Raw genomic sequence first — 15858 nt, forward strand, 5'->3', positions numbered from 1 at the left:
TTTAAAAGGCACTAGCAAAATTCTTTGCAGCTTAAAACGAGACACCAGAACCTGAAAAATGAAAGCATAGGTCCAATCAGCAGGCGACATCAGTATAGCCTTTTATTCCAACTAAGATTTGCTGCCATTGTAAAAATGGCCCGGCTCATTAAGGCTGGCATTATCTTGAGCTGTTAACTCTCAGGGACTGAGTGTGCTTTGGCAGGGTGATGCTGGAAGCTCACGGAGCCCTCCGCATAGCCACAGCTAGCAGGACTGATCTGACACTGGCATTTAGCCAGCGTTTCTCACTGTCAAGTGCTCACATTCCTTAGCTGGATGGAGACTGGTGCCTTATCAGACTCTGAGCCCTCGCTGCCGCTGGCCAGAAGAGGGGCACACAAAGATGCAGCAGAAAAGGGCTGTCATTCAGGATACATGTACACAGCTACCAGTCACGAAGCCAGGCCTTTTAGAGAACGCTGATCATTAGGAGATGTCACCAAGGCTGAAAGTACTCCATTAAATAGCTTTCTGCAGTAATGGCTAAATAGTCTGCTACACGTGATTGACAGGCCATCTGACGAAGTGCTGACTTTGGAGGATGTTTGAACATTAGCTTTCTGTAAAGGCTGCAGCTGCTGTATTCAGCAGACATAATATTTACCACTGGAAGGAAAACAGGGTCTGATTTAAAACATCCAGACTCATGCATACACAGGATATCTCGGCATCAGCAGAACCGTTCGGTTTCATTCCCACAACAATATGCTCTCACACCATTCTGACGGAGCTTACTTAGGCTTCTACTAAATAACACAAGAGCAAAACATACAACAGCAATATCATTGCTAGAAACCGTTTCACTCACACACAGCAAGTGAGGGTTAGCTAGGAGCAGCACCTGTGTGGCAGGCAGGGTTGTAGTATCTTGCTAAAGACCATTTTACCGTAGAAGATGGCTGTTGACGCAGGACTCAAACCCATTTTTGTAGCTGAAGAACAGACTCTTTAACCGCTACTGCACATCGGCTACGGCAGAGCAAAATCTGAATTTAGCGCGTGTACAGAGTTTAAAGACCTGACTATGTTCAAATCAGAGTTCCTGGAATGGATACCCAGTTGGAAAGTTTTGTTTCTTGATCAACCCATCTGAAAGCAGACAATAATCTACCTGGGGTGTTAAGAGTCCAGCTTCCATGGTGGTGGGACCTGAAACAGCATGCCATGGAGAAGCAGGAAGCATCCGGCAACCCAAAAAATCAACCTCTGCGTGTGTATTCCAGCAGTCAAATCATAAAGAGAGAAAGAAAGCGCAGGGTAGCAGGGTTCCAGAGCAAAACAACAGAAGACAAAGTCCAGGTTCATGAGACAAGTTCACACCATGGAAATCCAGCTTATCTCAGCGAGGTAGAAATCTGAGGATTCAGACCAGCTGCCATAACATCCAGATTAAGCATTGCTCAAGACAGATTCTCCGTGATCCAGAACCGAGGTTCTCAAAGTGCAGACAGAAATGCCTGTCAGAAACGCCTCTGTTACAGCTGCTCTGCTGAGCCGGTGAAGCAGGATAAGAGCTGGTTGTGTCAGGCCTGCACCACCAAAAAAGCAGTGCCGACTCAACGATCACAGAGGACTCAGGCGGCTTTCATCCATTTGAAAAATAAACTCCCTATCCACAATATAAATAAATAAAAAAAAAAATAATTAAAAAAAAATCCACAAAAATTTCAGAAAAAGGACAGAAAATTCAACAGAAAGTGTGAATCCACTGAAAATGATTCTTCCCAGATACAGAGAGAAATTGTTCAGCCTGTCATTGTTTCAGCTGAGAGCGAGCAGAGCTCTGCCGGGTTCTGACCGTGTGCGTTACTGTGATTTTTGGAATGGGAGTACAGGAGAAATAAGTACAGATGTTATGGAGAGTGGTGGGGGGGAACTGGAAACACAGTCACACAATCAGGGTGGAGTGCTGTTTCCTCCCGGAGAACAAAGACAGCCTCTTCCCCTCACGCTCAATAACACAGTCCACCACGGAGAGTGCAGAAACTTTAAGCTACAAGCTATGAAGACACCAGTGAAGCTAATAAATAACAGTACAAACACACTTCCATTCATCTAAAATAAAACAAAAAACACATTTCAAGTGGTCTGACTCTCCGATCAGAGGCCCTGTAGAGATAAGAGCGGGCAGTCAGGAAACATGGGGGAGTGTGATTGTGTGAGTGTTCCTCTGATGTGGCCCCATCCTCCTTAAACCACACCCAGCTCTGTCTGAAGCATCTCCCAGAGACACTTTACCTCTGACCTCATGGTTGGCTGAGTCATGGGAAGCCTGGTCAGGTAAGCATCTAGTTACAGGACTCTTGACTTTGGGTCTGTAAGCAAAGCCGTCCCGATCATTCACAAAAAGTCGTCCGCTTCCACTTAAAAAGCGTTCCAGCAGTTGGCAGATCCCTCAACCTCATTAGAACCCTTACTCATGCCAGGGTCAGGGCAGATTATGAAATGTAATCTGCTTAATTGAGCAAGGTGGTTATTAATCACTGACCACTTTTTGTAAAGACTTGTGCTACCTAAAAATCATTTGCTAATGATTTACACAAATAACGTCAGAATATTGTGTTATATAAGTAATATATTTCGCTGCTCCACTCATTTATTAATGGGTACTTTGTTGAGCCTAACATTATTGCCTCTGTGGTTAAATATGTGGTATTCAGCATTATGCAAAACAAGAATCCAGATTGTATTTCTTTAAGCAGACAGCTATCCTGTTCAGTGTAACAAGGGGGATATTAAGGTGCAGCGCATACATGAGTGTGTAAAAACACAGTTGAAATGTGTTCACGTGACCCAACCGATTTAACATTCCTTGTGGTGGTGAAAGTGAAGGAGAAGAGGAGAGAAAGCAGACTGTGCATAGCTGATTACACAATCCTCAGCCTTCTTTTCTCCTTGATACTTTAAGGCTTTCAAACACTGTTAAATAAGAGTGTAGTTATAAGCTGTGCATGTTAAACCCAGTTATGTTAAGCACGTAAAGCATGCTTAAGTATGCCTAGAAACTCACCGCCATTGTTGCGCTGTTGTGGGTCCTGAGCTGGGATCTCCACACCAAGGCTCTGTCCCATGATCCAGCCCCTGAGGGGCTTCTACCTGTCCTGCACCAGGAACGCTGCACTTCAATGTGGAGATCAGCAGCTGCACCTGCCCTCTTTCCCCCCCCCCAAAAAAAAAAAAACTCCGGCTTGCTCTAACGTTTTCCTCTTCTTTGTCCTTCCCTCATCCGTACTTCTCTGCCGTTCACTTCAGTCCTTCCCCCGTCCCTCCCTCTCACAATCTCCTTAAGACCATCCCTCCTTCCAGGAGCAGGACTCCTTCTCCCCCTCGTTCAACGACCCTCCCTCCTTGGCTCGTAGCACAGGTCAGCATTCACTGAGGGATGCCTACCATTCCTGGGAGAAAGGCGACTTATGTTTTCAATTTGATGTGTGTGCAGCAGTATGTGGCACGATGTGTGGATTCAATAATATACTGTATGTACAATAACAAGAATACTATGAATTGGGGAAAACGGTGAAATAAAAGTACTTAAACACAGAAGATTCGACTAGATTTAAAACAGCTGAGCTCAAACCACAAGAGTTATTCTTTCAATCAAAGGAATCAAAATGTTCGCCTCTTTGGAGCCGACAGAAGATCCGAGCCAAAGGCAAGAACCTTCAATCAGTCTGTGGAGCTAATGTCCTCAGGGAGTGGATGTAAAGCTCGAGATTGGAGGCATGACCTTTAGTGGAAGCAACACAAGAAGGCTGATCCATTTCATATGTTTGAACATCAGCAGAACATACAAATTGCAGAAGAATAAAGCTGAAACTATTTGAGGAGAAATGCCAGTAGAGTCAACAAATCCTTCAGATAATTTAAGTTAAGTTAATAAGATATATGCCTCCATTTCTGCAGTCGGTATGCACACTAATATTTGTCTACTGCTGTTTTTCAGAGCTAAAAGACCGTGTTTATCCCGCTCTTCAACACCCGTCCTGTCTCCAGACACCATTTTATACACATCTCCAGGTCTCTTATCACAATTTCAGCAGCGCTGGAGGCATTTGCATGACTTTGAAACACATTGCCTAAGAAGAGCATTCCTGTTTGGGGCTTGAATATAGAAAAGCAGAGCAAGCAGAAAAAGAAACCTCTCAAAAAAACACACAAAAGGAATGCGAACCAGACCTTTTGCATTAGTGCTTTGATTTCTGTCGAAGTCTGAGTGCCTTCACAAAAGCTTGACCGTGTGTATTTCAGAGGAGTCCGGTGCATCAAGCTGTGTCATTATGCCTTGATAGATCAGAGTTTTCAGAGAGTTTGGCTGTATCTTGAGCTGCTTCTAAAGACGGAGAGCTACAGTGTGTTCAGCAGTGTTCCCTTTCTCTCCCTGTGCCCCACATACAGCCTCCACACTGGGCTGACTTCCAGAGAGATCTGAGCCAATCTGCAAGAGCCCAGAACCTGTTGGCCTGACCTGGATAACAGACTGGGCCAGGCGACTTCAGCAGGCGGGCACCGTGACTCAGGTACAGACATATGTACTCATATTTACTAAGCCTTGTCCGTCATGGGGAGAGTTTGTAACGTGCCAGAAGGGACAGTGCTGTAAAGCTCTGCCCTTTGTTTTTTTCTAAAGTACGGTATATAATGTGACTTTTGAAACCACTGGATGTCGCACTTGAGCAGCAGACCAACCTCGAATCAAAAATAGCCAAAACCCGGGATAAGCATTACAAACAAGAGTCTTTCATTGAAGAAGGTGAGATATTTGGTTTAGGAACATCTAGAATTCCCCTCTTCCCAAAAGACCTGCAGGCGCAAACACACACGGGCAGCAAATTGCAAAAGATGAAAACAAACAGCTCAAAGCAGGAAATACGAAACAGACGGAGAGATTTCAAGGTTACAATGTATTAATGTACCACTATCTCTTTACATAACAAGATGTAGCTACTGTATCAAAGCTCAAAATGTCAAACTAAAACTCGGAAATGTCTTGACTAAGAACATGAAATGCAAAAAATATATGTACAAATAATTTTTTTCATCCCTTGAAAAGTTCTAGTGGGACCGACTACAGCACATTTAGCTCCTCCAATTAAAAAACTGCCCAAATTATCAGCACACCTGTAACTTACATGCACTTTATCAGTGGATGAAATGATTAAAGATAAACATGCAGAACCTCAAATATGTGTTGCTATCAAGCATACAAGATTTTAATTGCAGTTGCAAGTGGCAGCACAATTTTAACGATTAGTCCCCGTTAACCTTTTTGAAATGAAAAGTGTAGTAGCCAGCAGCCGTTTAACATGAAAGGATTAAGTTACAACCATGGGCCGTGGTCCAACAGCAGCGTACAGCAAAGACGATATTTGGGAGTGCTGCAAACTAATGATGACTTAACATGCCTATTACTTTTTTGATTAGTCATTATCTCTGTCATGCTCTCTGTAATACATGCTCTAGATCAGCGCTGACATTTTACCTGCTTTGCTGGTTGGTTTTCTGTGAAATATTCCCAACTTTAGAACATTGTGTTGGTTAGTTTATTTTACTGTGTTCACCCCATGTCTGTATTTTCTCCCATTTTCTGCTCTTCCAGTAGTCCACTGCAGTAACGGATAAACATTTAACATCCCAGAAAGACCTGAAACTGTATGCGGCATTATGTGATTCTAAACGACATGTCCATTTGAATTTTCATGATCAATGTAATCAGTAATGTCAACTAATCTGCAGATGTAATATCTGGCATGCCTTTGTTTGAGGCAGTTGGTAACCTCTTCTTTTTGTAACCTGTCACGAGCTCAGTCGCTACAAGCATAAAAACACAAGAATGTACAGTTATTAAATAAATAGTACAAAAATAGCAAAAGCATTTAAACACACACACACACACACACACACACACACACACACACACACACACACACACACACACACACACACACACACACACACACACACACACACACACACACACACACACACACACACACACACACACACACACACACACACACACACACACACACACACACACACACACACACACACACACACGCGCGCACGCACACACACACACACACACACACACTTAAGTTTATTTTTAAGTTCAGCTCCACAAACTCCTCAGTCATTGCAAACTCTAAAAGTAGCAAAATAACATAATTCCCTTTCCTTGATTAGAAACAGTATCTTCTTAAATCAATCCATAAATTCCTAAGATATGAGCGAACAGCAAAAACCATGCGCTGCGACGAATTAAATAAATTCGATAATAAATGAAACTGGAATGACTCTTCTGGAATCTACAATCCAACCAAAAATAACAAACATGCTCAATTATTTCAGAAAGTTGTGGTCATAAACTGAAAACAACAACAACAAAGTTTGTTATTTAACTGGTATAAATAATCTAAAAAGTAACGTAATAAATAAAACCATGAGATTCATGGCACTGGATGAACAGTTTTCGTCATGGCTGAGGAGAAATATTTCAGAATTTGGATAAACTTTGACACTTAGCCCAAAATCTGAAACAGAGTAAAATATATACATCTTTAGATTTTGAAATATATAAACAAAACAAAAAAATATATAAGGGACCTATGGTGAATAAAAAAAAGTATGCAGTATATTTTTTTCTTAATTAGACCGGATTCATACAAATACCCTTGACTCAAATTTAACATGTTTTCAGTTACTACTTAACCAGAATTAGACTAATACTGTAAGTCAAGATATATATGAAATCTAACAGGGACAAGTGTCAACCTTGGTCTCAGTTTGAAAGGGAGAATGGATGTAATTGTAATAAGTATAACAGGCACATATTCAGGACTGGGTTGCTGGGCAACAGCTTGAGCACAGATCCCCAGGCCTCCCACCCCCAGCCACCTCTTCAACTCTACTGGGGAGACACCAAGGTGATCCCAAGCTAAACAACTGATGCAGCCTTTCCAGCAATTTCTGGGTCTGCCCTAAGGCCTCTTTCCAGTGGGAAATTTCCAAAAAACATCCCCTGAAAGATGCTCAAGCAGCTCAAGCAGCAAACCAAATACCTAAACCACCTCAACTGGCTCCTTTCAATGTGGAGGAGCAGTGACTCCATTCTTAGTTTCCTCCTGGATGACTGAGATCCCGACCCCATCACTAAGCTTTAGCCCAGTCACCCTTTGGAAACAGCTCATTTTGACTACCTATATTTGACATCTCTTTCTTTCAGACGTTGCCAACAGAAACAGTAAACATTCTGTGCATAAAGACAGAATCAATAACAGAAATGATACCCGACAGAGTCCAACACCAACCAGAAATGGGCATGACTTCCTGCTGGGAGTGAACCTGGCACAGACTTTCCCAGGGAGGCTGAGAAGTGTGGCTGTCCGGTGATGAGAACACAAACCGGCTTCTCTTTATGAAGAGAGGCACCACCATCGTGGTCTGCCAATCCAGAGGACCCGTCCCCGACCAGCGCACCTCAGCAGTTTAATCCAGACAGCCCATCAACATCCAACATTCAGGGTGAATGTCATGCATCTCTGCCGTTGACATTATGGAGGCAGAAACTGTTCTTTCTACCGCGGTCCCCACCATAAACAGTGTTAGTGACAAAAGGTTTTCCCCTCTTAAGGTGTCTGATGGCTTGCCAGAATTTCTTCAAAGCTGACAATTTACCAGATCCATTGCTTCAGCGAACTCCTCCCCCTCCTGACAAGCATTCTGCTCGGCCTGCCGTTACAGGTCAACTAGGGACGTCAATCATTTAAAGTTTTTAATTGCAAATAATCAAAAGTATAATAATCAAAATCAAAATTTCAAATTTGTGATTAGATTGAACATATATTTTTTTTATGTTCTGTTGAAGTTAAAAAGTCATTTCTCAAATTGCAATAATACAGGGGCAGAGAATGATCCTTGCTTTGAAATAAATGACTGTATGTCAAAAACGTGTCCTAAAAGTCTAGCGGGGCAAACTTTGGTGATCTGATCTGAGTAATTCTACTACAAAATAATGTCCATTTAAACATCCCCTGTTGATGAGCAGTTTTTAATAAACATATTTACAGCTTGGTTCAAAAACGTCACGTCTGACAACTCTGAGAAGGGTTTATCTTTCTTTTACCACTCCAGCTGAATTTATATAAAGCAATATTTTATCTTCTAAGGTGAGGCGAATCCATTTGACTGCCAGTCGACTCAGTCAATGGTTAGCTGTTATCACTTCCTCAGTATTTCAATTAAATTAAGGAAGTAATCAGCAGTTTATACTAACCCGGTGTCTGATTTCGCTACCGAAACAACATCTGAAACCGGATATTCTGCTAAACGTCCGTCAGCAGCTCCGCAGCTCCTTTGAAGTGGGTCAGCTGAGGTTTAATTGACATACATTTCATGTTGCGGTTGGCCTCTAGGACAACATGGGGGCTAGCCGTACAATGAAAAAAGTTTTACATTTATATTTTATAGTATATACAAAAAAAAGAAAGCAGCCTAAAGTCATTTGTTTGTTCTTTCCCCTTTTTTGAAAACAACATGTCAAAACTCGCCAATTAGATATATAGTCAGTCAGTCATATAGTGACAACAACCACATAATACTTTTATTGTGAAATGTCCACAGGAAGCCTTAAAGGTGTCTACGGATTGCAAACCACTTTCTATAAATTTTTGGGTTTTGTTTTTTTAAACTGAAATAGGGAACTGTTGTTAATTGTGAATCAAAACCCTCCGTGCACATTGTCGTGGTCAGTGCTTCCTTTTCCTACACACCAGCAGAGGTTATCAGAAAAAGAAGAAGCTGTATGAAAGTCGTTAACACTGGGAGACAAAACCAACAGACTCGTATTCTGAAAGTAAAACATGGAATGAACATTTATGACTCGATGGTACGTATTACCAGAGTACTCTTCATGTAACAGTGATCTGAAAAAAAGAAACACTGTGTAGGAGGGGAAAACCAATTTTTATTTCAGGCCCAATGTCAAAAAGATGTGGGGCTCTGGCTTTCAGCGGCTCATAAAATGTGCAGGGGACGGTTAGACAATCCCCATAAACACGGTGGATATAGAGCGAGATGAGAGGTTCCAAGCTTTTCACCGCAGCATTACCACTGCACTTACGAAACCACAACAAGTCACTCAGTACTCACCACGATTTTCCATCACAGAGTTTGAAGCATGCCGATCACCAGTTCCTGAAAAACAAGAGTTTGACAATCAACATCAGCTTTAAATGCAAGCCGGGAGTTAAGTGTGTTTTTTTCCTTTAACTTTTTTAGGACAGTTAGTCCCAAGATGTTTTCTTGAATCCACAATGAAGTTACATTGGAAGACGAAAAGACATACATACACAATGTATTTACTCTCCCCTGGCAAAGATAAAGATCAGTAAGTTAAAAAAAATTAACTAGTTGGAATGAGCTGGTTTTCTGGAACAATTTGCCATAAAATGTATTCTTATCTTCAACTGAATTACAGTAACAGACAATCATACTGTGCTTAAAATGACAACACACTAACTATTTCTTGAATACATATTCAACTGTGTACCTCAACAAAAGTTAATTGGAGTCAATAGTTTGCAAATCTGAGGTCCTATGAATGAAATCAGTTTGGAGATGTAGTTTAGAGCTACTTGAATTAACAAGACACTCAAGTTTGCTCTTCTTTAAACAGCATCTGCTGATGGGAACCTTTCAAGCTTTGCAAAAAGGAGATCTACATAAGGCTGGAAATAGACATAAAGTAATCTCAAACACATCCACCAGTCAACATTTAGGCAAATTATCTATAAATGGAGTCAATCTAATACTGTGGCTACTTATGAGAAGTAGGTGACCAGATTTCGGTTTGCTTCGCTCCCTCAGGGTCTGGACCACTTGCCATCACCAAATGGAAGATGAATTTCCAAATTTACCAAAAATATCCTTCAGGATGTTGTGTGTGTGTCTGTCCACCATCTGAAGCTTAGTAGAAGTTAGCTGATACGGTACGACACTGCTTCAAAGCATCAAAGTAAATTAATCACAGAGAAGAAAAACAAAATTAATCTGTTTTAGTGGCCCCATCAGAGCCCAGACTTGACCCGAAGCAGTTCTACAGAGAGGAATGGCCAAAAACTCCTCCTTAACATCATGCTGGTTTGATTGAAAGCTTCCAAAAGAGCTTATTTGAAATAATTGCTGCAAAAGGAGTTTCAATATTAACCTCAATTTCTGCTTCATTCGATGAATGTCTTGGGAGGACTGGAGCTCATACTTGCAATACTCTTTTTCACCTTTTAGTTTTCTTGATTTGTGAATCATTTAAGCTGATTTAATTGTCTCTTTGTGTAAATATATACACACATACACACACAGGTAAAAACTTACACTTAATAAAGTCATGGGTGGGATGGTGGAGGTCCTCAGCAGCAGTATAGCAGCAGTTTTTCATGTCCCCTGCATGCTGATGGCAGCAACCGCACCAATCTTAAACCCTCTGGAAAAGGATTTAAAAAGAATTCAGTTAGTCATAACTGGAGATTAAAAAACGAACAGTGCTGAATGGATTTCGAGTAAATTGTACTTTTATTATTTAACAAACGGAACAAATGATTTTCAATGTCTCCACTGACTCACGTTTTGCACTTAGCAAATGTAAACAAATTTAGAAAGCGATGCCAGCAACACACTCAAGAAACTGGGAGACGGGCATGTTTACTGTTGCGACACATTTTCCTTTGACTTAAACATTTGGGAACGCAAGACAGCAGCTGTTCCAGTTTTACAGGAATCTGTGCCCATTTCAGCTGTCAAAATATGTTTTCAATAGGAGACTGATCTTGACTGCAGGCCAGCCAACACATTTTCATTGATCAAAGCCTGAAAGGTCTCTCTCATCTCTGAACTCAACGATCATTTTCCTGAAGCTGAAACGGTTACTCCTCTGATCACAAAAGTGTCCACTGATTTTCCGTCAGTCTGAGATGAGCTATTGGAATGTAGCTCTAGTGATTAAGGTGGCATGACAGTTTTACATGCAGCGCTATCTCAAGGCTCAAAGGTCACATACTTCCTTTGCTTCTGGACTCATCCAAAGACATTTCAGATGAGGCACTGAATATTTTTACATCATTATGAACTTCTAAAAGACTCGTTTTTGCCAGTTTTGCAATTGATTTATCTACTGTATACCTGGAAAATAGATTAAAAACTGGAGCCTAAACCAGCTGTCATTAGGTAAGAGGCCAAATACACCATAAATGAGCCACCAGTGCAGCAGAGTCAATTCTGCACTTAAAAAAAAAATGTATTGAAATTAGGGCTGTTCGATTTTGCCCAAAAATAAAATCTCGATTTTTTTCTCTCAAAATCCGATTTTCGATTACAATTATTTTGTGAATTGACAAAAGGCAAAGAAATGATTTCAAATATGCTGTTTTTTTATTGAACATTTGCCCCATTGGGCTTTAAGTGCAAACTTCGCTCTTATTAAACCAAAAATGAATGAATAAAGTGCAAAATAAGTTGAAAAAAAGTTTTAAAAAATATAATAAAATATAAAGTTTTATCTCTGAAAAATAAATCAGCAAAGGGATGCCCGGTGGCATGTTACAACGCCCCCTCCTACACTAAAGAGCCTCTCCAATGGGGCACTTGTCGCAGGTATTGAGAGGTATTTCCATCAATCATTAATATGTGTGCAGACAAGGTAAAAAAAAATAAATAAATAAATCGATTTTACAAGTTTCACGTTTTAACATCGTTCTAATTACATAATCGCGATTACGATTTAAAATCGATTAATCGAACAGCCCTAATTGAAATGATGTGATGAAGTTCGCCATAAAGTCTTCAGCCATGACTCGCCATCGTTTAGAATGACAAAGGCCATTTTCAAAAAAGCATTCTATAAAAGCAATACAATCTAATTACGTCAAAATGTAGTTTACAGTAATGCAAAGGGTGGATGAAACCACTTCCTTATGAGTACTGTAAGGATTGTGCATTTTTGTGTGCATGAAACACATAAAGAAGTACTGTGTTTTGCCTGGTGCTACTGGGGTAAAGGCCATGCAGAGGCTTTTTTTCCTTTTTTTTCAGGAAAAAAAGAAAATTCAACACTGAGTGTTAAAATGAATTACTTTTTACAGTGATTAAATAAAAAAAATGAAGGTTTAATCTGCTAGATATGATTCAGCGCAAACAGAAAAGGATGCATTCTTTGGCTACACAGTGATACCACTCAGTTTGACTGCCTTTGGCCTTCAGAAGTGCCTTTATTCTTCATTGTATGATTTTATGATTATGATCCTTTTTAAACATTCCTCAGAGACCTTGGTCTATAGTGACATGACAACGTCTCACTGTTGCTGCAGATTTGGTAGCACATCATCCATGATGGGAATCATCCATTCACATCCAAAAGGAACATGATTGGATTGAGATCTGGTGACTACGGGGCCATTTGAGTACAGTGTAGAGTTTCTTGCACACTGTAATGTACAAGAGCCCATTAAATGGTGAGCTGTGATTTGTGATGTGGTGCATTAATCTTCTGGAAGTACCTTTCAGAATACTGTGGTCATAAAGGGAGGAACATAGTAAACTGTTGATAAAAAGGCACGATGGATCCATGCTTTCATGCTGTTTACACTATAAATGGACCAAACTATTCAAATGTGGCAGAAGAAAGAAAAGACCAGGCAACATTAACCAATCTTTAGTTATCTTATTTTCAAATGACAGGAGTGGCACGCCTTGTGGTCTTTTGTGGCTATAGCCCATCTGCTTCAAGATTTGACATTTTGTGTGGTCAGAAATCTCAGTCAACGGTGCTGTCTTGGTTTGTCTTCTGAATATCTTGGCTGTACAGTAATAAGAGGCTTTTTTTAATTATTATTATAGCCACCTATTCTATTATATTTAACCAGTCTCACCATTTGCTTCTGACCTAACATGAGACCTTTTCAGCCGGAGAACTGATGCTTACTGGGTGTTTCCCTCTTTTTGGACCAGGCCCTGTAAACCTTAGAGATTCCAGTGAAACGGCTGTTTCTAGGTACTGCGTAACTTCAGCTTCTCTATCTGCAGTGTGAATGTAACCAAAGAACAAGCCCATGAAAGGATGCTGTTTGTTGGAGGACTTCCTCAACCGCCCACCCTCAAAATCCTTTATGGTTTAATGTGCCTTTTAAATCCAGCAACAATGGCAGCTTACTTCTCAGTCACGGCAATCAAATCACTGTCAACTGAATTAAAATATATTGTAACCAATAAACCTAAAATTAAAATAATCGTAGCTGGAGAAGTAGATACAACAAGATCAATGCAAAAGGGAGTAAAGATCCCTTCTGCACAACTGAGTGGTCGTAAAAGCATGGATTATAGCCAGCCTCAACCCCAAACAAGCCTGCAAAATTCCTTCACTCTCTCTTCCAACATAACTGAAGAATTTTAGTATAAAGCATCCCTCTGGTGGTCTGCTGGAGCTTCATATCATTCTGCATTTGAAGGAATTACTGGTCTAACCCAACTGCAGCTTTGAGAGTTTCCATTCAACACCAAGCCTCTTGGCATATGATGACCTTTGAGCTGGCTATGGATGTAGTCAATGGTGAATTTGTTACAAAAGAAAAATTATCAAAACAAAAAAAACAACAAAAAAAACATTTTTATTGCACACCAGTGCAATCCACAAACACCTTTGAAATTCTTCCTAGTTTGGATATTGTTCTCTGGTCCTTTTCAGGTCCAGACCAACTAAGAAGCCCGGGACAATGGCACAAAGATATCAAAAACGCCTTTAATCTTGTCTGAAAGTGTATCGTCATATCAGAACGTATCATAGTTTTCATAGCCACAGAAACAGACGAACAGACTGGAGGAGAACCCCCATCAATGAATTTATGAGATTATGTTTTTTAACACTCCCACCCAGTGCCTGCACCGGCCTTGGCTGGATGACTCAAAATAATCAAGGAGAATGGTGAATCTTCCACAGAAAGAGAAAATAACTGGTCTGAAAGAAAGTGCGGATCAAAAGCAGCAAGGGGGTAGAACTTCACATACTGAGTTTTCTGACACTTCACCTTCATGTAATACATTTATAACCACACACTGCTGAAGGTCCACTTAAACAATTCTTGTAAAAAATAAAAGCAAAAAGACGCTGTGATTAAATACTGCTATGTTTCACTTAATGTTTTTGTGACGCGAGTCACAGAATGTGCCCGTAAAAAAGGGATGTTGGTGGCCTAGTTCCCCTCTGAGTCGTTAACCCTCTCTCCTGTCCTCCGACATGCAGATCGATACGACAGTCACAAAACTTTCCAAACGATCTCTGTTCTTGAGCGTCTTCATCACCATGAACCACTTATTTTCAGATACCTTTGAGAACAACCACAAGTTTGATGATGGTCCAGAGCAAGTAGATGCAAGAGAGCATAACACACACAACCAGTTCATGACACAAGCTCCCAATTCGGAAAAAGGGTAAATAAAAAAGAAACAAATCATCAATCACTATTCGCTCTATTTTGACTATAACTATATAGATCCAGGATGAAGCAGCTTGTTTAAAAACTTACATCCATATGCTTCCTTGAGTAAGACAGCTTTCCATCAATGCCACAAGACGACATTCTGGCTTCTTCCAGGCTTCCTCTAATTCACTCACCAAGAGTGAGAAACACCAATCAGGTATGTAAAAGTAGCCGTTTCAGACCGCCTACGGGTCTCGACTGTGTAATCTTTTGCAGAGTGCACACACCCTCCCTGGCGCGTTCCACTAGCGCTGATTCAATTATGAAAAGAGCGGAAACGGCAGCAGCTGGCTGGGTTGTGCCATCTTTAAATAGCAGTTTGCTTCTCACTCCAGGGCTCGGGTTTTGGGCATAAAAAGCCGCCAAGTCAGAGGGAGACACTCATTAAGCCCGCATATGAAGGCTGTTGTTGTTTTCCTGACATGAAACCCTCTTAGAGACAAGAAAATAACAATAATAAAAAACTCATTTCATACCAGTTAGTATGTGCGACAGAGATGAAGCAGAAGTGCAATGACAAGCTCACCAACAAAAAGGCTCAGTAATAAGTTTCTACATCATTGAAAGTCCTTTAAGTCGAGCTGCAGTCATTTCTGCAGGATGCGTGCGAGCTGCACAGTTTCCACACTTCGTTCTGAAAGGGATGGACGAGGGCGTCTGTTCTCATGGAGGCTGGGTGAGCGCCATCACCGAGCCTGCCCCAGAAAAATCACACTCACCACAGGGACCAGTGGCCCACTTTTAGAAGGAGCCCAAAATGCTCCTCGCCTTTGCAAAACTTTTCCTCTCCAGTGTCCCTCAGACCTGTGTGTAGGCTGCACTGTGAAGGAGCAGAGCATAACTTGTCACCACGCAACAACCACGATCAACCACCATACATTCACAGGACCTAAAGCTGGGCTGACCATCTCTACTTTCTGCAACTGGTTGACATCTGCAAGAGAGTGGGAGGGAATTGCAGTCATTCAGCAGATAGCTTCGAAGGAATCCCAGCCTCATATGTGGTCTAACCGAATCAATCTGGCCCAGATGACAGTTTAACTGTTGTGGTTGCCTCTTAATGGCCCATTAAAAAAAAGGGGACATCCAATGGGAAGTGGGAAGAGCTGCAAAACATAAGGCAGCATTTTTTTTTCTTCCTTGGAAGAGCAAATCAAGTTCAGGGGCCATTAGGCTACAGGCAGACGAAACGCATGTTAGATAAAGGAGCCGGACCCTGATCACACCAGTAGCATGGCTTCAAAATGACACACGTAATTGGAATAAATATTGTGAGAAGACTTGCAGATAATAA

The 15858-nt window shown here is 41.1% G+C and overlaps 1 protein-coding gene across 10 annotated transcripts in view; it reads right to left on the bottom strand.

The window, feature by feature from the left end:
* The window catches only part of phactr4b (phosphatase and actin regulator 4b), a 34423-nt gene that overhangs the window by 14143 nt on the left and 4422 nt on the right, over positions 1 to 15858 (bottom strand). For 5 of the 10 annotated variants that reach the window (XM_061716502.1, XM_061716507.1, XM_061716504.1 and 2 more), the window contains exon 1: positions 3053 to 3196. In XM_061716502.1, the coding sequence (XP_061572486.1) occupies positions 3053 to 3113 (61 nt within the window). In that variant the 5' untranslated portion in view covers positions 3114 to 3196. Of the gene's footprint in view, positions 1 to 51; positions 624 to 1153; positions 1867 to 3052; positions 3197 to 9189; positions 9235 to 10410; positions 10520 to 15858 lie in introns of those variants that run through there. The other 5 variants (XM_061716500.1, XM_061716501.1, XM_061716506.1 and 2 more) reach the window with 3 other exon arrangements.

The sequence above is a fragment of the Cololabis saira genome, chromosome 3, assembly GCF_033807715.1.
Source record: "Cololabis saira isolate AMF1-May2022 chromosome 3, fColSai1.1, whole genome shotgun sequence".
NCBI lineage: Eukaryota > Metazoa > Chordata > Actinopteri > Beloniformes > Belonidae > Cololabis > Cololabis saira.